Source organism: Entelurus aequoreus, linkage group LG13, assembly GCF_033978785.1.
Source record: "Entelurus aequoreus isolate RoL-2023_Sb linkage group LG13, RoL_Eaeq_v1.1, whole genome shotgun sequence".
NCBI classification, from domain to species: domain Eukaryota; kingdom Metazoa; phylum Chordata; class Actinopteri; order Syngnathiformes; family Syngnathidae; genus Entelurus; species Entelurus aequoreus.
Genome location: NC_084743.1, coordinates 47,730,407 through 47,756,359, shown reverse-complemented (window position 1 = coordinate 47,756,359; position 25,953 = coordinate 47,730,407). Strand labels below are relative to the sequence as shown.

The 25,953-nt window shown below is 38.4% G+C and overlaps 1 protein-coding gene across 1 annotated transcript in view; it reads right to left on the bottom strand.

The window, feature by feature from the left end:
• The window catches only part of clcn2b (chloride channel, voltage-sensitive 2b), a 333,131-nt gene that overhangs the window by 82,404 nt on the left and 224,774 nt on the right, over positions 1-25,953 (bottom strand). Inside the window, exons 16-18 of the mRNA XM_062067936.1 lie at positions 9,674-9,807; positions 4,848-5,038; positions 409-520 (exon numbers count right to left, since the gene is read on the bottom strand). Of these exons, the coding sequence (XP_061923920.1) occupies positions 409-520; positions 4,848-5,038; positions 9,674-9,807 (437 nt within the window). The remainder of the gene's footprint in view (positions 1-408; positions 521-4,847; positions 5,039-9,673; positions 9,808-25,953) is intronic.

Below are 25,953 nucleotides of genomic sequence, written 5' to 3'. Positions count from 1 at the left end.
AACTAACATTGTTTTTTTTCCTAACAGAAAATATTTAGAGTGCATTAATTTGGCTGAAAAAAAAATCCTTATTCAAACTAGAACATTTTTTGGATGACTGGAGCCATTTGATACTGAAAAGTAAAATAAAAAAAATGATGAAAATGAATAAAACAATTTGTGCTGATTTAAATCAAAATGAAGTCAGGATTGATGGCTACAATGAGCACATTTTGCAAGGAACAGATTTCCGAAGCACAGTTTGAAGCATGCTACTGATGAAGCATTTTCTCCAGGGTCACATACGCGCCCCCCCTGTCAACGCACCGCATCCCACAGGGGGCCCCGCTTCACTACTTGAGAAGGACTGATCTAATCCATTTCATATTTACAAAAAATGACGTGGGTGTGTGTAGGAGAGTTACTTACTGGTGGGGATATCAATGGGCCGCTCAACCACAGAGGGTCTCTTCAGAGCAGGTTTAAGGGGCTTTGGAGAAATTGGACGAGTGGGGCTGAAGGATGATTCTTCAGTGGAAATCTACACACACGCACACACACAGGCCTGGTAAGTGAAGAACAAGACCTAAAAACTCATATGTGCATAAATATAATTGATCCATTGTGATATATGATACACCTTCAAATACCAATCAATCAATCAATATTTATTTATATAGCCCTAAATCACAAGTGTCTCAAAGGGCTGCACAAGCCAAAACGACATCCTCGGTTCAGATCCCAATATGACGGGGATCGGCAACCCGCGGCTCTAGAGCTGCATGCGGCTCTTTAGCGCCGCCCTAGTGGCTCTCTGGAGCTTTTTCAAAAATGTATGAAAAATGGAAGAAGATGAGGGGGAAAAAAAATATTTTTTGTGTTAATATGGTTTCTGTAGGAGGACAAACATGACACAAACCTCCCTAATTGTTATAAATCACACTGTTTGTATTAAACATGCTTCACTGATTCGAGCATTTGGCGAGCGCCGTTTTGTCCTACTAATTTTGGCGGTCCTTGAACTCACCGTAGTTTGTTTACATGTATAACTTTCTCCGACTTTCTAAGACGTGTTTTATGCCACTTCTTTTTCTGTCTCATTTTGTCCACCAAACTTTTAACGTTGTGCATGAATGCACAAAGGTGAGTTTTGTTGATGTTATTGACTTGTGTGGAGTGCTAATCAGACATTTTTGGTCACTGCAAGCTAATTGATGCTAACATGCTATTTAGGCTAGCTATATGTACATATTGCATCATTATGCCTCATTTGTAGGTATATTTGAGGTCATTTAGTTTCCTTTAAGTCAATTTATATCTCATTACACACTATCTGTATGTAACATGGCTTTTAATTTTTTGCGGCTCCAGACAGATTTGTTTTTGTAATTTTGGTCCAATATGGCTCTTTCAACATTTTGGGTTGCCGACCCCTGGACAATGAGAAACCTTGGAGAGGTACAATGAAATGACTCAAATAGACATTGGTAGATTTGAAAAAAAACTAACCTATTTATTAGTAACTGTCTGGAATGGACTTATGCTGTCTTTAAGTTAAAGTGTTTATTTGTAAACAGTAGTCACAAAAAATCATTAAATTAAGCTCATGACTAAGTTGAATAATGCGGACACATTGGTAACTGGGTACTTTCTTATACAATTCTGCCTTGGTGGCTTTGTATCTGTAAGTGATATGCAACTATGATTATTTGATACTTGTTTATGTTGACAAATGTCATGATTGAGACTACAATATTGGTTAATTAGGAACATTTATAACGTATCTCGAGCTTGTGTGCTATTATGTGCTTAGCTATTCTGTAGCTGTTAGCTCCTACCAACATAGCAAAATACATTGATTAAATGTTAGATTTTGGTCAGATTGGTTATTTTTGGTTGAGGTTGACAATTTACTACTCATGTTTTAGCCTCCCTTCACAGGCTGCCTGTGTCTTTTAGAGTCCATTTTAAAATTATCTTACTCGTTTTTAAATCCTTACGTGGTCTTGCCCCACCTTACCTCTAAGCTGCTCCACCTCTATGCCCCCACCCGGTCCCTCAGGCCAGCTGATCAGCTGCTCCTGGAGGTACCCAAATCAAAGCGCAAGCTCAGAGGGGACAGAGCCTTCTCTGTTGTGGGTCCCAAACTCTGGAAGATCTCCCTCTCATTGTGAGACAGGCCCCATCTTTGGCTATTTTTAAGACCCTTCTTAAAACTCATTTTTATTCACTGGCTTTTAACCCAGCATGAGACTTTAAACTGTTTTTAACTTTTATAACTGTTTTTAACTTTTTAACTGCTTTTTATCTAACCAAATTGTTCTTAGGGTAATTTGTATTTGCTTTTTCAATGTACTTCTGTTTTAAATGTTATTTTTTAGTCTGTCCTTTGCCTCTATTTCTTTGTGGTGTACAGCCCTTTGTTCTTCAACTGTGGTTGTTTTTAAAGGGCTTTATAAATAAAGTTGGTATGGTACAATGTTGATTCAATGTTCAAATACAGGTACCGTTTCAACGATTGTTGAATCAATGTTGTATGGATGATACAACATTGAAATACCCTCCATTGAACGGACATTGTTTCAATAATGCTGATCTGGAGAGGGAGGGCCATATTGAGCAGGTAGCTCACACGACCAACAAGATCTCATGGAACTTGAATTTCAAACCCACCACTCAGCTCGAATAAGTAGAAGGAGACTTCAAACTGTGGCGGGCAAGTTATATATAAAAAAAGGGGCATTCTGTGTAAAACAAATTGGTGAGTCTTTATGGAATATATGTAATTATGCCATTCAGATACCATTGAGATACCATCATCTGGCTGTGAGTGACTGTGATGTCACTGTCATGACCTTCGTGGCCCAAACACCACACATGAGGCTTTACCCTCATGTGTGGTGTTTGAGTTCCTGTTCAGTGCTCTTAATTTGTGTTTTGACTTCCCCTGTCTGCCACTAAGCGCTGGCTTCCACACCTGCCCCTGATTGGCAACCGGGACACACCCGTTCCTGGTTTCCAATCAAGCACCTTTATATGCCAGCACTGTCTATCAGTCGAGGGCTGGATCATTGTACTTTGTACACGGTTTCACTCTCTTCTCGGGGATTGTTTGCTTTGGTAATTGTGCACTTCCTTGCTGCACTTCACTTGCTCCTGTGCACTTTCTAGCTGCACTGACCTAAGTTGATAATACATATTATTTAGAAATAGAAAAACTTATTTCGGGAGAACATCCGCACCGTAACACAACATAAACACAACAAAACAAATACCCAGAATCCCATGTATCACTAACTCTTCCGGGCTACATTATACACCCCCGCTACCACCAAACCCCGCCCACCTCAACCGACATATTAAGGTGCGGGCCGTGTGTCTGAGACCCCTGGTTTATACATAGCACAAAGCAAAAAAAACACTTTGTATGCAGTGTTATTTCATTTTAAATTTCAAAAGAGTTTTGTGGCTCCCATTGTTTTCTTTAATTTGTGAAACGGGTCAAAATGGCTCTTTGAGTGGTAAAGGTTGCCGACCCCTGAACTATACCATAAAGTGAACGATTTTTAACGAGGCATATGAAAAACCTACAGAGGAAGTTTAAACTGTTTAAATTGTATTTTTAATATTAACATTGTTTCATTGTATAATGCAATGCATATATATAGTTGAAGCAATGTTTGTCATTGCCAGAAAAGGTTGAATATTCAATTTTATTTCACCGTTGGGACGGCGTGGCGAAGTTGGTAGAGTGGCCGTGCCAGCAATCGGAGGGTTGCTGAATACTGGGGTTCAATCCCCACCTCCTACCATCCTAGTCATGTCCGTTGTGTCCTTGGGCAAGACTCTTTACCCTTGCTCCTGATGGCTGCTGGTTAGCGCCTTGCATGGCAGCTCCCGCCATCAGTGTGTGAATGTGTGTGTGAATGGGTGAATGTGGAAATACTGTCAAAGCGCTTTGAGTACCTTGAAGGTAGAAAAGCGCTATACAAGTATAACCCATTTATCATTTTATTTACCGTTGATAATATAGTTGAATCATGGTTGATTCATTGTCGGAATCGGTCAAGAATTCAACGTTATTACAATGTTGATCATAACCTAGTTGAATCAGGGTTGCTTCATTGTCAGAATTCGTTAAAACATTTAACGGTAGTATAATGTTGACCATAGCAATGTTTTTTTCAATGTCAAACACCAATGTTGATATTAACATTGATGTCTGACCAAATCTCAATGTTGATTCAATGACTTTTTTTTTGCTGTCTGGGTAGTAGCCTATAGCCTACAATGTTCACATTTTGTAAATGACTTCACTAAAATACAAGAAAAGACCAACCATGTATACTTATTGGAGAACAATTAGCTGTTACCTGGCTGTCCAGCGTTGCCAAATAAACGTGTATTGGAGACTATAGATGCAAGGCATTAATATCTGAAAATTGTTTCTGTTGATATCGGACTGCTATCCGATATCAATACAGATCGGGACACTTATTTGAAACCTTTATTTAATATTTGCTTTTTTTCTGGATGCTTTTTGATGATATTTTCTGTTTTTTAAATGAAATCTACCAACACTATTGTGGGCTGTTTATATCTAAACTAACAAAATCAACAAGAGATCAAATATTGGTACTGTATAATAAATGTAGCGCTGTACTGTATGTGTCCTAGTATGTTCTAATCTATACCGTAGTTTAGACCAAATTGAAGATTTGCCTGGTATGCTTAGAGGAAGGAAATATTATAAATTTCTGTCTTACCTGTACTTTGTGTAAGCATTTTCTCCTAATTTCGATAACATGTAAATTGTCTGTAAGTACCAAGTAAACAACTTGCGGTCAAAGTTGCCTATGATCTCTGACCTGGAAGCGGACCTCTTGACTTGTTCGCTGGTGGTCGTACTCGCAGTCAGAGTTGGACACAACAGACATACGCTTCTTCTCCGCTACATCCCGGTCTCTGATGAACTCCAGGCGACGAGGACGACCAAGCTGTAGGGAGAGCAGCGCCTGGAGCTGAGCACGTTCGATGGAGCCCAAGAGGATCATCGACGCTGTGTGACAAATAGATGAGAAGGAATAAGGTGAAGACTAATGTAACGAAGCCCTGGAGGAGTTGCTAGAAAATGCATTGCAATTAGTTTGGAGGCATAGAAGCGACAGGTACGGTGAAAAAAGGAAAACAAACAACCTCTTGGATGGCTGAGGAAAGAACGTAGATAGAGAGGGAAGCGATTGCAAAGGGAAGTAGGGAAAAGAGTGATTGGAGATAAAGGCTGGGGAGGATGAAATGAGGTGTAGAGATACCAGCACTGCAGAGAAGTCAGCAGTTACATGATAAGATTGCATTGTGTAATGGATTAGCCAGTGTGAATGTGCAATATGTGTGATAGGCTCTAGCCTGCATTAAGTCATGGGTGTACATATTTCTTGTGATTTTATTGTGAAATTTAGCTCGTTTGTTATTGGCCTGCTGCATACTGTGAAACACCAAGCTGTGTTTATCAGGAAGCAAGTGACAGCTCGTACTGAAAGAAGAAGGAACGCGCCACGTTTGGTATCGTTTTTTGTCGCCATCATCGATCGAAATACAACTAATAAAAAGTAATAATTACGAAGTGAGGAATCATTTTGATCTTATCGCACCAAATAGGATATGTGTTCTTCTCCTGTTGTTATTATTGGGCTCATTGACCACAGTTGCACGTTTAATAGATATATATAAAAATAATAATAATATAATATAATATATATATATGTACATATATATATATATGTACATATATATATATATATATATATATATATATATATATATATATATATATATATATATATATGTACATATATATATATATATATATATATATATATATATATATATATATATATATATATATATATATATGTACATATATATATATATATATATATGTACATATATATATATATATATATATATATATATATATATATATGTACATATATACATATATATACATATATATATATACATTTTTATATATATATATGTACATATATATATATATGTACATATATATGTATATATATATGTACATATATATATACATTTATATATATATATATATACATATATATATATATATATATACACATTTATATATATATATATATATACATTTATATATATATATATATATATATACACATTTATATATATATATATATATATACATTTATATATATATATATATATGTATATATATATATATATATATACATATATATATATATATACGTATATATATATATATATATATATATACGTATATATATATATATATATATGTACGTATATATATATATATATATATATATATATACGTATATATATATACGTATATATATATATATATATATATATATATATATATATATATATATATATATATATATATATATATATATATATATATATATACGTATATATATATACGTATATATATATATATATATACGTATATATATATATATATATATATATATACGTATATATATATATATATATATATATATATATATATATATCAGACCTGGGCATTGTGCGGCCCGCGGGCCGCATCCGGCCCTTCGTACGTCCCTGTCCGGCCCGCGTGAGGCCAATTATAAATTACAAAATAAATTTTAAAAAGCATCTATTTCGAGTGTGCAATACAACGGTGCTGCTTTTGTTTTGAAAAGCGTTATTTGTATTACTTCCGTGTGGACGTATGCTCGTGCGCGCAGCGGCAATCTCAAATTACAAAATACATTTAAAAAAACATCTTTGTCGTGCGTGCAATACAACTGTGCTGCTTTTATTTTGAAAAGTGTTATATGTGCGTATGTCCTGTGAGGGAAGGCGCACAGCGACAAGTGATGCCCGCTAAAAAGAGAAAAGTTGATGACGAATGGCGTGTTTTCAACAAGACAAGTAAAGGTAAAGCCGTGTGCTTATTTGTGGTACACACGTTGCTGTGTTTAAAGAATATAGTGTAACGACCTGCTGAAGTAGATGTTGTCTTCTTGAGTTGCGTAAATGAGGAGTGAGGAGACGTGCGTGTGGAAGGAACGAGATATGTTGAGCTGTGTTAGTATAGCTTGCTCAATAAAAGTTTAAAAAGAGCGTCAGACTTGATGTGCACTTCTTCTGGACGCTACAATTGGTGGCAGAAGTAAAACTTTGCGCATACTGCACTGTTTGTGTGCTACGTCATCGGGAGGTACGTGCTACGTGAGGAGCTCGCCGCAAAGAGAGAGAGAGAGAGAGAGAGAGAGAGAGAGAGAGAGAGAGTGTTTACAGGTGCAGCCACGCTGCTTGCCACGGGGGGAATTCCGCCCTCAATGAAGACTCCCAGGTTTGATGGCAAGGCGAACTGGGAGGCATTTCATCCCACTTCTGACATCAATTGTAGCGTCCAGAAGAAGTGCACACCAAGTCTGATGCACTTTTTAAACTTTTATTGAGCAAGCTATACTAACACAGCTCAACTTATCTCGTTCTTTCCAAAAGGAAAACCAATCCTCACTCCTCATTTCCGCAACAGCAACGCTTCCTCCTTCTTCGCCAATCACCTTACAGGTGTGCTACGTTCACAACGTTTTCTTATCTGGTTAAATAAAGGTTTTACAACAAAGAGGATGCAGGATAAAGTGACAGAAATTGAAATTTTTGTATTGTAATATACATCAGGAAGTGTTGTGTAAGAAAGTGTTAAAAATAAAACCATCAAAAGCCATCTGCTTTTGTATAAAGATAAGTTAGGTTAAATGAAAATATTATTATTATCTATCTTACGGTATATCAAAAATAATTTGAGCAAAATTTAATTGAAATATTGTCAGTGTGGCCCTCCAGCAGTGCTCGGGTTGCTCATGCGGCCCCCGGTAAAAATTAATTGCCCACCCCTGATATATATGTACGTATATATATATATATATATATATATATATATATATATATATATATATATATACGTATACGTATATATATATATATATATATATATATATATATATATATATATATATATATATATATATATATATATATATATATATATATATATATATATATATATATATATTAAAACACATTAATTAAAATATTTACAAAAAAAAACATATATGGTTGGTCTTACTTGTATTCTAGTGAAATCATTTACAAATGGTAAACATTAGAGATGTCCGATAATGGCTTTTTTGCCGATATCCGATATTCCGATATTGTCCAAATTCTTAATTACCAATTCCGATATCAACCGATACCGATATATGCAGTCGTGGAATTAACACATTATTATGCCTAATTTTGTTGTGATGCCCCGCTGGATGCATTAAACAATGTAACAAGGTTTTCCAAAATAAATCAACTCAAGTTATGGAAAAAAATGCCAACATGGCACTGCCATATTTATTATTGAACTCACAAAGTGCATTATTTTTTTGAACATGCCTCAAAACAACAGCTTGCAATTTGGGACATGCTCTCCCTGAGAGAGCATGGGGAGGTTGAGGTGGGCGGGGTTGGGGGAAGGGCGGGTTTGAGGTGGGGGGGGGGATAGCGGGGGTGTATATTGTAGCGTCCCGGAAGAGTTAGTGCTGCAAGGGGTTCTGGGTATTTGTTCTGTTGTGTTTATGTTGTGTTACGGTGCGGATGTTCCCCTGAAATGTGTTTGTCATTCTTGTTTGGTGTGGGTTTACAGTGTGGCACATATTTGTAACAGTGTTAAAGTTGTTTATACGGTCACCCTCTGTGTGACCTGTATGGCTGTTGACCAAGTATGCCTTGCATTCACTTGTGTGTGTGAAAAGCCGTAGATATTATGTGATTGGACCGGCACGCAAAGGCAGTGCCTTTAAGGTTTATTGGCGCTGTTTACTTCTCCCCACGTCCGTGTACACAGCGGCGTTTTAAAAAGTCATACATTTTACTTTTTGAAACCGATAATTTCCGATATTACATTTTAGAGCATTTATATCGGCAGTCTGATATTATCGGACATCTCTAGTAAACATAGTAGACTTTAGGCTACTAGGAGCTAGCCAGCAGCATATTATTTACAGGTATAAAGTCTCCAAGGCAAAAGTGTATTATATTGTTTCCAGTAACAAACGTGTTCGCATCCTTCAACTTCCTTCGTCATGCCCTTAAGTTAATTGATTATTGTGTGAGTGTTGCCAAAACACAAATTACAGTAACACTCCACTTCAAAAGCATACATCTGTGATAAAGTTTGTGTTTTCATACTAACATTTGTTCTCTGAGTAATCTCACTTGATCAGACATGTTCTAACATTCCACACTGCAAAGTAATAAAAGTATGTACAATGATTCCTGCTGATATCATATTGGAGTAATAGTTGTATTGGCCAAAACTCAAGGTTCCAATATTGGACACCCCTACTAGAAATATCGATTTGTCACCTACAACACAAAATATAATGCTATAACGTAACAGCAAGAATAACATTTATAGAAGTAGCAATATTGCAAAATGAGGTTTCCAGTTGAAAAGCAAATATAATAATATTATAAATAACAATAATACAATATAATAAAATAATACACATAATAGATCATATATATAACAAAATAATAATGTTGGACCAGCAATAAGGGTACAAGTCATACTGTTATACAGTAGCTACTACAGCATGTCTTTTACCAGCTGATTCCACCAGAGCCAGAGTTTTGAGGTGACCCGTCAGCAGGACATTATGCAGATCTCTGTAGCAGCAGTTGAGTGTGATGTAGCGCACGTCCCTCACCATGATGTCCTCCACACGGATATTATACTTCCTGAGAAGAGAATCATCAGCGGAAACAAAAAAGAACCATTTTAGCTGTGATGAGGACAAAAAAAGACATGCAAGAGCAGTGCTTCTCAATTATTTTCTGTTAAGCACCCCCTGGGAAGAACAAAACGTTTTGCGCCCCCACTCTACGCCGTGTCCGATATCATTTGTCTACAAAATAGTTATAAGTACACCTCTGAAAAGCACTGTATCTTAAATTAACATGAAGAACAAAGAAAAATGAATACACACTGTAGATAGAATACAAATCAACTTACAACAAAGATAATTACAAAAATTATTTTTATCATTTGATACTGAAAAATAAAATTAAATACACTGTATAAAGCAGTGTTTTCAACCTTTTTTGAGCCAAGGCACATTTTTTGCGTTGAAAAACTCAAACTCAGTTGACAGTAAAAAGTCGTCGCAATTGTTGGATATGACTTTAAACCATAACCAAGCATGCATGACTATAGCGCTTGTCTCAAAGTAGGTGTACTGTCACCACCTGTCACATCACATCCTGACTTATTTGGAGTTTTTTGCTGTTTTCCTGTGTGAAGTCAGGGGCGCTGCTAGGGATTTTGGGCCCCATGAAAAGAATCTTTACAGGGCCCCCTGTATTATAATTGCATCATTAGGGGCCTCTCTGGGCCCCCCTCCATCATGGGCCCCTAGAATCAGTCTCCTTTACCCCCCCTTTTCGGTGCCCCTGTGTGAAGTGTTTTAGTTCTTGTCTTGCACTCCTTTTTTAGTGGCTTTTTCTCTTTTTTTGGTATTTTCCTGTAGCAGTTTCATGTCTTCCTTTGAGCGATATTTCCCGCATCTACTTGGTTTTAGCAATCAAGACTATTTCAGTTGTTTTTATCCTTCTTTGTGGGGACATTGTTGATTGTCATGTCATGTTCCGATGTACATTGTGGATGCCGTCTTTGCTCCACAGTAAGTCTTTGCTGTCGTCCAGCATTCTGTTTTTATTTACTTTGTAGCCATTTCAGTTTTAGTTTTGTTCTGCATAGCCTTCCCTAAGCTTCAATGCCTTTTTTTTTTACCTTTCTACTGATATGGAAAAGTATAACATGGTTACTCTGCCGATTTCTAGACAGCACCGACACTCAACAACAACACATCATTTGCGGATTATAAATTACTGGTTTGCAAAAAATACTTTTAACCCAAATAGGTGAAATTAGATCATCTCCCACGGCACACCAGACTGTATCTCACGGCACACTAGTGTGCCGCGGCACAATGGTTGAAAAAGACTGGTATAAAGAATAGTACATTTAAATTGATGAGCAACATTAAATCAGGTGCACAATATATGAAGCACTAACCTACAAAACAAAAATGAATAAAACAACATGTGCTGATTTTTTTTTATAATCAAAATGAGGGAGTCAGGATTATTGGCTGCAATGAATAGTTTCGTAGTGCATAGCTTTTCGAAGCGGGGTTTGAAGAACGACACTCCGTCCCGCTATTTGAAAAGAACTGCATGAAAGTGTCAAATATTTTAGTGAGTTTTTACATTCGATATTCCAATTTCTCTCCATGTAACCCGCCTTAATTAATATTCACACTCATAACTGCAGCTGCCAGACCAATCGTCCTTCAGCTGACTGGTCAATCTACAAAAACGTTCAAGTGTCGACATGTCATTCCGGATGTTAGCCGCAGTGACGGCATGGAAAAGTGGGCACTTGCATCAGCAGAACTGTACACCACTCATAAACACTCAGCTCTCTTTCCTGTACATGCTTGCCAAAAGTTGCAAACGAGGCAGCAGTTGCTTGTCGTTTCAGCTTCCAAGCCCGCAAGTTGTGCCAGCAAACAGGTTCCGGCCAGCTCTGCTTTGCTTGCGTTTTTAATTCAACACATTGACCTCTCTTTAATACAAAGTCAACCTAATGACAATACACACTTCAACACAAGACGTCAGACATGTTGAATAAGCTGGCGGTCAATATCATGAACTGAAAGATGACAGCGCTGTTAAAAAAAAAAAAGCCTTTTAAAAAAGCCTCTGTTGTGATGGAAACCGTAAAAAGCACAATGGATGCTCCCTTTGAGGAAGGTTAACCATAAGTTCATTTTTCATACTGCTTATCATGTGCAGACATAGAGACGAGCTGTCGAAAGCAGAGGATACACCCTGGATCATGTTTCTGAAGAAGTCCAATAAAAACAACAAAATGAAAAACTGCCATAATGAGTGGCTCATGAAAAAAAAAGTCAAACTGTAGTTTGTTATCTGTACTCTTTAGTATTTACATGCCGCCGCTAGGTGACATCATACGCAAATACGGTGTTAGCTTTCACTGTTATGCTGATGACACCCAACTATACATGCCCCTAAAGCTGACCAACACGCCGGATTGTAGTCAGCTGGAGGCGTGTCTTAATGAAATTAAACAATGGATGTCCGCTAACTTTTTGCAACTCAACACTAAGAAAACGGAAATGCTGATTATCGGTCCTGCTAGACACCGACATCTATTTAATAATACCACCTTAACATTTGACAACCAAACAATTACACAAGGCGACTCGGTAAAGAATCTGGGTATTATCTTCAACCCAACTCTCTCGTTTGAGTCACACATTAAGAGTGTTACTAAAACGGCCTTCTTTCATCTCCGTAATATCGCTAAAATGTGTTCCATTTTGTCCACTAGCGACGCTGAAATCATTATTCATGCGTCCGTTACGTCTCGTCTCGATTACTGTAACGTATTATTTTCGGGTCTCCCTATGTCTAGCATTAAAAGATTACAGTTGGTACAAAATGCGGCTGCTAGACTTTTGACAAGAACAAGAAAGTTTGATCATATTACGCCTATACTGGCTCACCTGCACTGGCTTCCTGTGCACTTAAGATGTGACTTTAAGGTTTTACTACTTACGTATGAAATACTACACGGTCTAGCGCCATCCAATCTTGCCGATTGTATTGTACCATATGTCCCGGCAAGAAATCTGCGTTCAAAGAACTCCAGGTTATTAGTGATTCCCAGAGCCCACAAAAAGTCTGCGGGCTATAGAGCGTTTTCTATTCGGGCTCCAGTACTCTGGAATGCCCTCCCGGTAACAGTTAGAGATGCTACCCCAGTAGAAGCATTTAAGTCCCATCTTAAAACTCATTTGTATACTCTAGCCTTTAAATCAGGGGTGTCCAAAGTGCGGCCCGGGGGCAATTTACGGCCCGCAGCTAATTGTTTACCGGCCCGCCACACATTCTGAAAATACTATTGTAAAAATAAAAAAGAACATTAAAAAAAGTGGAATGAGGTGAAATCTAACGAGATAAAGTTGCAATGTTGACACAAAAGCTGCCATGCAGGCTGTTTTTTTTCTTTTGTCTTTCTTTATTTTTCTGTTTTTGCCATTGCTCAAAAAAAAAAAAATAATGACAAAAAATCCATGTTATAATGAATTATTTTCAGGGCTCCAATTACTTCAAATATTTCACTTTAAAATGTTTTATGTGGTAAATATTGCATATATTGTGTAGTAGCCATATAAAAACATCAAAGTTTTCTTTGACAAAAGCGCATAAAACAAACAAAATAATTGTTCCAGCATAAAATCGACAGATATATCTGAAGTTGATCTCGTAACTTAAGTGTTGAAAGTAAAAGAAAAACCTAATAAAAATGTATCACTTTATGAGTGGGGCACCTTTTGGATCCCAAATATATTTAGTGATTTTTTATTTATCTTTTCACTGTGATTACTCAAAAATATTAAAGAATTAAAATCAATGGTGTCCTGCATTATTGATCTTTTAGGGCTCTAATTACTAAATACTGCATATTTCAGTTTTACTATAGAAAAACATAAGTTGTTTTTGACAGAAAAGCCATAAAATATTTTTTTAAATTTGTATTACTTTATATCAACTTGAAGTTGATATAGAGATTTACTGTAAGCGTTAAATAATTAAACAAAAAATAATAATCTGACTTATTTTTAACATTTTAATGACTGAGACCCTTTATGGTCCCCGGGACCCCTAAAGGTAAAATAAATAAAAAATTCATATATTTTGTTATGGTTTGAAAATGAAAAATATCAAAATGGCCCCCACATGCTTTAATTTTTCCGTGTGCGGCCCTCAGTGGAAAAAGTTTGTCTCCCCCTGCTTTAAATAGACCCCCCTTTTAGACTAGTTGATCTGCCGTTTCTTTTCTGCTCTGCCCCCCTCTCCTTCGTGGAGGGGGGGGGGGGGGGAGCACAGGTTCGGCGGCCACAGATGAAGCGCTGGCTGTCCAAAGTCGGGACCTGGGGTGGACCGCTCGTCTGTGCATCGGTTGGGGACGTCTCTGCGCTGCTGACCAGTCTCCGCTCGGGACGGTTTCCTGCTGGCCCCACTATGGACTGGACTCTCACTATTAGGGGCGGCGTGGCGAAGTTGGTAGAGTGGCTGTGTCAGCAATCGGAGGGTTGCTGGTTACTGGGGTTCAATCCCCACCTTCTACCATCCTAGTCGCGTCCGTTGTGTCCTTGGGCAAGACACTTCACCCTTGCTCCTGATGGGTGCTGGTTAGCGCCTTGCATGGCATCAGTGTGTGAATGTGTGTGTGAATGGGTGAATGTGGAAATAGTGTCAAAGCGCTTTGAGTACCTTGAAGGTAGAAAAGCGCTATACAAGTATAACCCATTTATCATTTATTATGTTAGATCCACTATGGACTGGACTCTCACAATATTATGCTAGATCCACTCAACGTCCATTGCACCGGTCGCCCAGGAGGGGGTCCCCACATCTGCGGTCCCCTCCAAGGTTTCTCATTGTCCCATTGGGTTGAGTTTTTCCTTGCCCTGATGTGGGTCCTGAGCCGAGGATGTCGTTGTGGCTTGTGCAGCCCTTTGAGACACTCGTGATTTAGGGCTATATAAGTGAACATTTATTGATTGATTGATATGAAAGAAGGACATTTCAGGTTCAGCTTACTTTAGTCAGTCCCTCCAGGATTTCGAAGGCTTTTTTTTGTGATTGACGAGGTCTAAAATGTCTGATTTTGCAGCATTTTAAAAAAAAAGTTGCAATCTTTTAAAGGGGCCCTAGTATGCAAAACTAACTTTTCTTACTTATTGGCACCTGCTGTTGTATATTTGGAATTGCATAAATCCTGAAAATGGGAAATCAAAGCATGGAGGCATAGAGGAGTTATTTATAAAATAATCTTGCCTTCCGTCTTACTTCCGGAAAACGAGCTGTTTGAAATTTGCCCAATCTGTGATGTTTTCGCTATTGGTGACATAAGCGTATTATCCATATATGGTATACACTACCGTTCAAAAGTTTGGGGTCACATTGAAATGTCCTTATTTTTGAAGGAAAAGCACTGTACTTTTCAATGAAGATAACTTTAAACTAGTCTTAACTTTAAAGAAATACACTCTATACATTGCTAATGTGGTAAATGACTATTCTAGCTGCAAATGTCTGGTTTTTGGTGCAATATCTACATAGGTGTATAGAGGCCCATTTCCAGCAACTATCACTCCAGTGTTCTAATGGTACAATGTGTTTGCTCATTGGCTCAGAAGGCTAATTGATGATTAGAAAACCCTTGTGCAATCATGTTCACACATCTGAAAACAGTTTAGCTCGTTACAGAAGCTACAAAACTGACCTTCCTTTGAGCAGATTGAGTTTCTGGAGCATCACATTTGTGGGGTCAATTTAACGCTCAAAATGGCCAGAAAAAGAGAACTTTCATCTGAAACTCGACAGTCTATTGTTGTTCTTAGAAATGAAGGCTATTCCACAAAATTGTTTGGGTGACCCCAAACTTTTGAACGGTTAGTGTAAATGTACCCAAAGTGCTTTGTTAAGTTAAGTTAAAGTTAAAGTACCAATGATTGTCACACATACACACTAGGTGTGGTGAAATGTGTCCTCTGCATTTGACCCATCCCCTTCACCCCCTGGGAGGTGAGGGGAGCAGTGAGCAGCAGCGGTGGCCGCGCCCTGGAATCATTTTTGGTGATTTAACCCCCAATTCCAACCCTTGATGCTAAGTGCCAAGCAGGGAGGTAATGGCTTCCATTTTTATAGTGTTTGGTATGACTCGGCCGGGGTTTGAACTCACAACCTACCGATCTCAGGGCGGACACATTAACCACAAGGCCGCTGGCCCATTGCAGTCCGTTGCTGTAGTCAACAAGCTCATTCTATTTCGCTATCCTCTTGTTGTGGGGCAGACTGGCTCGTACATGCACGTGCATCCTCCGCTGTTGCCATTTCTAATATTAAATAGCGAATAGTTCAAAGTTATATCTGTCAGTAGACTCAATATGGAAGCGCTAACAACTACAACATGATCGACGAGGAGAAGACGCAGATAATCTGCAAAACATATTTTATGCAAAATTGTGACCAAAAAAAAACACCATTACAAATTATGTAGACAAGGAAGTGCTTTAATTGTAGAAAAAAAATCCTACAATGACGCCTCTAAGGCTTATTTTTTGCATCAACATTACATCCCCTTATGATTTTTTGAACTTTTAATCAGAGTTTTAAGTGTTCTTTGTAACCCTAACCCCGAAAAGCACAGGATTTCCAAAAATCTAATGAAATATTCTTTATTTGTGTCTTTATTTTTGAACATTGACAGTAATTTAGCAGTCCCCCAGGACCTCGCAGGCCTTTTTTGAAATGCGTGAACTTGCAAAAGTTCTTTTTAAAAATTGCAATGGAAAGTGCAGGTTTTTGTATGTTCTTGTTGTAATAAAATGTGAAAGTCGCAAAAACATATTTGTGATTTTCACTCTAATTACAAAAGGGAAATTTGAAATTAATGAACACATAAATAAAAAAAAGACTGCCAAAAGCATCTGACCAGCATGGCAAAGGAAAATGTGCAAAATAGGCTTTATTCAGCCACAACAAAGTACACGTGTACTACTGCAAGGAAAAGTCTACAAATGGTATCAGCCTTCACATGAGAAAGACAATTTAAACATTCACAGTTAAACATCATTTATACAAAAGAGTAAAACAAATATTCTCAAGTTGATAAAATAAAAATCAAATGTCGAAGCACTGCATTTTTCCATGAATGTTCTTGTCAGATTGTCATACACACGTGTGTCATGGTGTTTATGCTATCTATTTAAAGGCCTACTGAAAGCCACTACTACCGACCACGCAGTCTGATAGTTTATATATCAATGATGAAATCTTAACATTGCAACACATGCCAATACGGCCGGGTTAACTTATAAAGTGACATTTTAAAATTCCCAGGAAATATCCGGCTGAAACATCGCGGTATGATGACGTATGCGCGTGACGAAGTCCTAGTAACGGAAGTTATGGTACCCCGTAGAATCCTATACAAAAAGCTCTGTTTTCATTTCATAATTCCACAGTATTCTGGACATCTTTTGCAATTTTTTTAATGAACAATGAAGGCTGCAAAGAAGACAGTTGTAGGTGGGATCAGTGTATTAGCAGCGGACTACAGCAACACAACCAGGAGGACTTTGTTGGAGCGCTAGCCGCGCTAGCCGCGCTAGCCGCGCTAGCCGCGCTAGCCGCGCTAGCCGCGCTAGCCGCCGACTTCACCTTGACTTCCTACGTCTCCGGGCCGCCAAACGCATCGGGTGAAGTCCTTCGTCCTTCTGCCGATCGCTGGAACGCAGGTGAGCACGGGTGTTGATGAGCAAATGAGGGCTGGCTGGCGTAGGTGGAGAGCTAATGTTTTTAGCATAGCTCTGTGCAATCCGGTTGCTAAGTTAGCTTCAATGGCGTCCTTAGCACAGCATTGTTAACCTTCGCCAGCCTGGAAAGCATTAACCGTGTATTTACATGTCCACGGTTTAATAGTATTGTTGATTTTCTATCTATACTTCGAGTCAGGGGTTTATTTCTTTTGTTTCTATATGCAGTTAAAGCAAGATGCTATCACGTTAGCTCGTAGCTAAAGCATTTCGCCAATGTAAAAGGCACTGAATGTCCATTTCGCGTTCTCGACTCTCATTTTCAAGAGGATATAGTATCCGAGGTGGTTTAAAATACAAATCTGTGATCTACAATAGAAAAAGGAGAGACACTTGTGATTTAGGGCTATATAAATAAACATTGATTGATTGATTGATTGAGAGTGTGGAATCCAATGAGCCAGCTTGTACCTAAGTTACGGTCAGAGCGAAAAAAGATACGTCCGTCGCTGCCTCTCAAGTCATTCACTGTAACGTTCCTCATCTACGAATCTTTCATCCTCGCTCAAATTAATGGGGTAATCATCACTTTCTCGGTCCGAATCTCTCTCGCTCCATTGTAAACAATGGGGAATTGTGAGGAATACTAGCTCCTGTGACGTCACGCTACTTCCGGTACAGGCAAGGCTTTTTTTTATCAGCGAGCAAAAGTTGCGAACTTTATCGTAGATTTTCTCTACTAAATCCTTTCAGCAAAAATATGGCAATATCGCGAAATGATCAAGTATGACACATAGAATGGATCTGCTATTCCCGTTTAAATTTAAAAAAAATCATTTCAGTAGGCCTTTAAAGTCACCACTCAGATGTTAACGAGCACATAGATTGTACTTTATTGATTCCTTCAGGAGAGTTCCCTCAGGAAAATTTTAAATAGTGTAGAATATGCTGTTAAATTAGATAGGCACATTATATTTCCAACATAACTCAAAAAAGTTGTTGGCGGATTTTGATGAAACTTTAAGGAATTGTCTGGAATGGGATAGGGAACAAGTGATTAAAAGTAAAAAAATGCTGGGTTATTTTGATAACCCAATTTATGAGTTGCGAGTGTTGGATTACATTTTTGAGTTATTTTTATGAAGAGCAATCCATTTTTTGGGTTGTATGGGTATTATTTTAACTCAATTTCTGGGTTTGGAATAACCCAACACTGTAGTGAGCATAACTAAGCTTTTGTGTTAAATAAATTCAACCCAATAGTTGGGTTATGAATTAACCAACATTGAATTAGCATAACTCAACTTTTCGGTTAAATAATTTAACCTAATAGTTTGGTTGGGAATAACCCAACATTAGGTTATCGTAACTCAACTTTTTGGTTAAACAATTCAACACAAAAGTTGGGTTGAAAAAATCAACCCAAAATGTTGAGTAACCCAAATAAGGGGTTCATCCTTTTCTGAACCAGCAGTTGGGTTAAAATTGGGTTATTTTTTAAGCCAACATTTTTTAGTGTGTACATTTTGGTGTGATGTGGATCATTTCTATCACGTTACCTTACTTTTAAGTTACAAGGTTCAACTTCTGTGTGTATGCGAGCAGCCCCCGCCTCCACCCACACAGACAACAGGGGGGATGATTGACAGGGCTGAATTTTATTTGGAGTTTGTGGTAAAATTTCATAAAAAGCGCCTTGTCAATGATTGACATTTTATATGAGCGGAGCCTCTTCACGCAAAATGGGGTCCCCATAGATAAAAGGGCCATACGCACCTTGTATGATCTGCGTATAGCAATCGGTGGCCCAGATGACTAACAGGGTGGGTTTATTTTATTCCACAAAGAGTGAACCTGCTCGCAGTCTAGAAGCGACAGATGAACAAAACCCACTTAAATGTGTTCACTGGAGTGTGTTTGTCCGTCTGTTAGTAGCTTAAAATGTTATTGGCATATTATTATTTAACTTTCAGGAAATGCCAGAAATGAAATAAGGACCAAGTGATTACATTTTGGGGGTGATTCAGATCACTGTCTGAATTCAGGATTTTTTAAAAAGATTCTCTTCTATTGGGCGATAGGACCTGACAGAGTTCTGCGTTCTCAGAGTACTTTGCTAGTTGATTAAGCATTTAAAAACAACATGAGCAAATACATGGTTTTTCTTTAGTGATACACCTTCAGCCGCTTCCATTCAAGTCAAGTCAAACATTATTTATATAGCACATTAAAAAAACCTAGGTTGACCGAAGTGTTGCACAGGGCACATAACACAATAAAACCAGTCAAGGCAATACAACAGTGAGTAATATAATATACAGCAATTCACTAACAGCGCATTTAAGCTAAACTGTTGAGGTAAATAAAGTAAGATTAAAACCAAGATGCTGGCTTATTTTCAGTCAAACACTAAGGAAATGTAGGATGTATTTTTAACACATGATTTCACTTCACCACAGAGACCATAGAGGAGAAAAAAAAAAAAAAAAAAGAGTACCTTCCATAATATCTTCAAATAACATTATGTAAGGAAAGTTATGTCCTAATAAATAAAGTCCATCCTCTCTGAGCCTGAACAAATTAGGCAATATAAAAAGGATGGACGCTTACTAGCTTCCTATTCATAGGTTGATCTTAAAATACAGTACTTTCTATCGGACACATCACATTGATTTTCAGTTATTATTATCTGGTGTTATCCATCATCTGTTACACCAGCTGACTTTTAGTGTGTGCGTGCGTGTGTGTGTGTCTTAAAGCCATGAAGGCAATGCCAAGAATGACTCTATTGTTCATAAAATAGATAACATTTCTCACAAGACTACATGTGTGGCTATTGATAGTAGTTTAAATGTACACAGATTCTTAAATAAATCTTAAATGTTTACTTTTTGAGGTACAAACACCTTTAAAGAATAGATTCCAGTAAAAAAAAAAAAAAAAAGTGTTCAGAGAGTATAGTGCAATATTGTACATGTCTCTCAACTGGCTGGAACTACAGCAAGGTCAAATTTCCCTGGGGACATGAGAGGACGCTGATGAAATCTGATTGGTTTTCTTTTAATTGAACCCTCCTCCCCACAAGGCGAGGCAATTCATCGCTGATCAGTTTCACTGTAAGCCTCAGCTTGTAGATTTGAGCAACAGATAATGGATATACAAACGTATAAATCCAGGCTTTAGGGTCATCCATGCTCAATAGTGGCAGATAGAACTGATTAGGGTTCCGCGACTTAGATGATATACAGCAGGGGTGTCCAAACTTTTTCCACTGAGGGCCGCACACGGAAAAATTTAGGCATGCGGGGGCCATTTTGATATTTTTCATTTTCAAACCTTAACAAAATATATGGATTTTTTTCTTTTTTTAACCTTTAGGGCTCCCGGGGACTATAAAGGGTCTCAGTCATTAAACTGTTAAAAATAAGTCAAATTATTATTATTTTTTTTAATTTAACGCTTACAGTAAATCTCTATATCAACTTGAGGCTGATATAAAGTAAAAAAAAAAAGGTTTTCTGTCAAAGACAACTTAGTTTTTTATAGTAAAACTGAAATATGCAGTATTTAGTAATTAGAGCCTTAAAAGATCAATAATGCAGGACACCATTGATATTAAGTCTTTAATATTTTTGAGTAATCACAGTGAAAAGTTAAATAAAATCCTACTAAATATATTTGGGATCCAAAATGTCCCCCACTGATAAAGTGATACATTTGTATTAGTTTTTTTTTAGTTTTAACACTTAAATTACGAGATCAACTTCAGATATATCTGTCGATTTTACGTTTGAACTATTATTTTGTTTGTTTTATGCTCTTTTGTCAAATAAAACTTTGATGTTTTTATATGGCAACCACACAATATATGCAATATTTTTTCCACATAAAACACTTTAAAGTGATATTTTTCAAGTAATAATTCATTATTACATAGATTTTTAGTCTTTTTTTTTTTTTTTTAGCAATGGCAAAAAAAAGAAAAATAAACAAAGACAAAAGAAAAAAAACAGCCTGCATGGCAGCTTTGTGTCAACATTGCAACTTTTTCTTGTTAGATTTCACCTTATTCCACTTTTTTAAAATGTTTTTTTACATTTTTGCAATATTATCAATTTTGCAATTTTTGTAGAATGTGTGGCAGGCCGGTAAACCATTAGCTGCGGGCCGCAAAATGGCCTCCGGGCCGCACTTTGGACACCCGATATACAGGAAGGTGATTTACATGGCTCCAATTGTCGCAGTTTACCTGACACATGAATCGGGACAAATTGGGGCACTATCCACTTTAGCTGACACACGGCAGTAGAGTATGAACATATTAAAATGTATTTTGTGGCAATTCCAACTTTGACCAAAGCGTCAGTTCCTATATAGAGTGGCACTTTCCATCATTTTCAGCAGGCTTCATTGCAAAATAATTAACCCACCAGCTTTCTCTCACGTGAGATCAACCCAGGAATGGCCGCATATGAAGCCCTCTCTCATGTACGATGTAAATTATATACATCTGGCAGACGATAGAGATTTTAATAATATTGTTTTCTATGATAATGCAAATTCTAGCTGTGTCCTCCAAATTTGACGGCGACAAGTGAACCAATGCAATGTAGCGTCCTCGCTAGCGGCTAATGTTGTTACGACCGGGTTGCATGGTGCTGCGAGGTTCGTTCTCCCGGGATGCAAACGGACGACTCCGGACAGGACTTGCAGGTAGGAACATGATTTATTCTCATAAATCATAAAACAAAGACAGGAACAAACCAAACGAAGCGTGCCTAACACAAGGAAAGCTAGTGGAATAGCTCACAAGGAAAACATTAAGACGGGACTTAGCGTAAGACACGCACAGGGAACTAGAAAACATTGAATGTAGCAGTTGCGTAAAGCAAACAAAGAAGCCAGACCGACTGACTGGCAAAGGCAGGCTTAAATACTGTCTCTGATTACAAACAGATGCGCGTCCCGAACACAAGAGGCAGGTGAAAATAATAAGTAGCTATGGTAACCAACTCGGAGGTGCACAAACAGGAACTTAAAGGCCTACTGAAATGAATTTTTTAAATTTAAACGGGAATAGCAGATCCATTCTATGTGTCATACTTGATCATTTCGTGATATTGCCATATTTTTGCTGAAAGGATTTAGTAGAGAAAATTGACGATAAAGTTCGCAACTTTTGCTCGCTGATAAAAAAAGCCTTGCCTGTACCGGAAGTAGCGTGACGTCACAGGAGGTAATATTCCTCACAATTTTCCTTTGTTTACAATGGAGCGAGAGAGATTTGGAGCGACAAAGCGACGATTACCCCATTAATTTGAGCGAGGATGAAAGATTTGTGGATGAGGAACGTTAGAGTGAAGAACCAGAGGCAGTGCAGGACGTATCTTTTTTCTCTCTGACCGTAACTTAGGTACAAGCTGGCTCATTGGATTCCACACTCTCTCCTTTTTCTATTGTGGATCACGGATTTGTATTTCAAACCACCTCGGATACTATATCCTCTTGAAAATGAGAGTCGAGCACGTGAAATGGACATTCAAAGTGACTTTTATCTCCACGACAATACATCGGTGACACACTTAGCTACTGAGCTAACGTGATAGCATCGTTCTCAAATGCAGATAGAAACAAAATACATAAATCCCTGACTGGAAGGATAGACAGAAGATCAACAATACTATTAAACCATGTACATGTAACTACACGGTTAATAATTCTCAGCCTGGTAAAGCTTAACAATGCTGTTGCTAACGACGCTAAGGCTAATTTAGCAACTTAGCAACCAGACCTCACAGAGCTATGATAAAAACATTAGCGCTCCACCTACGCCAGCCAGCCCTCATCTGCCCATTCATCAGCCCTCATCTGCCCATCAACAGCCGTGCTCACCTGCGTTCCAGCGATCGACGGCGCGACGAAGGACTTCATCCGTGGGTTTGGCGGCTAGCATCGGCAAGGCGTCTGCTAAGTCCTTGTTGTGTTGCTACAGCCAGCCGCTAATACACCGATCGATCCCACCTACAACGTTCTTCTTTGCAGCTTCCATTGTTCATTAAACAAATTGCAAAAGATTCACCAACACAGATGTCCAGAATACTGTGGAATTATGAAATGCAAACAGAGCTTGTTGTATAGGATTCTCCGGGCTCCGAATACTTCCCTTGTCCTCGTGACGTCACACGCATACGTCAGCATAATAAAACGTTTTTAACAGGAAGTGTGGCGGAAAATTTAGAATTGCACTTTATAAGTTAACCCGGCCGTATTGGCATGTGTTGCAATGTTAAGATTTCATCATTGATATATAAACTATCAGACTGCGTGGTCGGTAGTAGTGGCTTTCAGTAGGCCTTTAAGGAGTCCAAAACTAACAGAAAACACAAGTGACTCGAAAAACTTAGACTATGATCTTGGCAGCGGATCATAACAAATGTCCTTCCACAGTGCAATGCAACATTTTAAGTCAGCAATCCTTGCCTCCATGGCAAAAAATAAACTATGTTTCTTACTAGTATCCTCCCTGGAGGACTAGGAATAGGTAAACATGATACACTACACAATGTAGGAGTCTATGCTAACTGCGGCCTAGAGCGCTTGAATGTAAACAAAGATGGACGACTTTATACAAATATCGACAGTAACGACGCAAAGTATGATATTACTTAGTCAATACTGAATTGGTTACGTCAATAGTTTTTATTATAAAATAAAAACCTTTTGTTTTTGTTATTGTTTACAAACTTCGAGTAAAAGTCCCTGGATTTTAAGGACAAAAAACACATTTTAAAAAGCTACACCACCATCCTGGGTTTTTGTTCGATTATAACAATTTGGCAACACTTTAGTATGGGGAACATATTTTAAGTAACAAAGACTTAATTTAGAGTTATTTGGACACCAGGGGAACATATAAGGATTAGGGTAGGGATGTCCCGATCCAGGTTTTTGCACTTCCGATCCGATACCGATGTTGTTTTTGCACTTCCGATCCGATACCGGCCGATGCTGGCCTTATCCGAGCATGTATTAAAGTTTAAAGTTATTTAGCCTACTTAGTTGTCAGATTCATGTTGAAAAGGGTTTTAGTACTCTTGATAACAACTAGCCAGCTGAATTAGGTGAGTTTGAATAATACACAATGGAGATGTTGACGTGCAGAGTTTCAAACACTCTTCATTTTCTAGCAGGGGACTTTTCAAATGATGCTACATATTAGCAGTAATGCTACTTTTTATAGCAACGCTTTTGACCCACACTTGACAAATAACGGTTGTCTGTTCGACATATTCCCACTTGAAGCCAAACCACCGCCAGACGATGGACACCCTGCTGTTTTTCTTGGGAATTAATTAATTCTTCCTTCATTATTACCGCTCACACGGCTACGCTAGCATCACAGCTAACGTTAGCCATGCTGCTACCTCTCTGATGGGAGAGGGCGTACACGTATGTGACGTATGACGTGACAGTGTGTGACGTATGTAATAAGGTGCGCTTGCTGTCTGTGAGAAGCAGACACAAGAAGGAGTGGGAAGAGCCTGTCGTGTAATGCCAGCAGCTAAAAACAACTGCATGAGAACGTATACTCGACTGTGTTGAAGGTGTGCTGGAAAATGCGGAACGGAAATTAGGGAGCAGCAGAAAAGTGGAATGTATTATTTAAATCGGTGCGTTGGAAAACACGGACCGGAATTTTTTAAAAAACTGGATCTAGATCGGCATTTTCCCATGCCTTGCCGATACACATTTTTTGGCAAATATCGGCGGCCGATCCGATCCAAATATCGGATCGGGACATCCCTAGGTTAGGGCTACTAATAAGCAATAATTCTGAGGTTATTGAGGGAAGACTTAATGGCTTACTGGTTGTATAATAAGGCCATGCAGAATAAAGCATTAGTAAGTACTTAATAATGACTAATGGGGCGGTATAGCTCGGTTGGTAGAGTGGCCGTGCCAGCAACTTGAGGGTTCCAGGTTCGATCCCCGCTTCCGCCATCCTAGTGACTGCCATTGTGTCCTTGGGCAAGACACTTTACCCACCTGCTCCCAGCGCCACCCACACCGGTTTAAATGTAACTTAGATATTGGGTTTCACTATGTAAAGCGCTTTATAAATATAACTCACTTCACTTCACTTCACAATTAAGACCCAATATGTTACTAATATGCCTGTTAAGGGCAGCACGGTGGTACAGGGGTTAGTGCATGTGCCTCACAATACGAAGGTCCTGAGTTCAATCCTGGGCTCGGGATCTTTCTGTGTGGAGTTTGCATGTTCTCCCCGTGACTGCGTGGGTTCCCTCCGAGTACTCCGGCTTCCTCCCACCTCCAAAGACATGCACCTGGGGATAGGTTGATTGGCAACACTAAATTGGCCCTAGTGTGTGAATGTGAGTGTGAATGTTGTCTGTCTATCTGTGTTGGCCCTGCGATGAGGTGGCGACTTGTCCAGGGTGTACCCCGC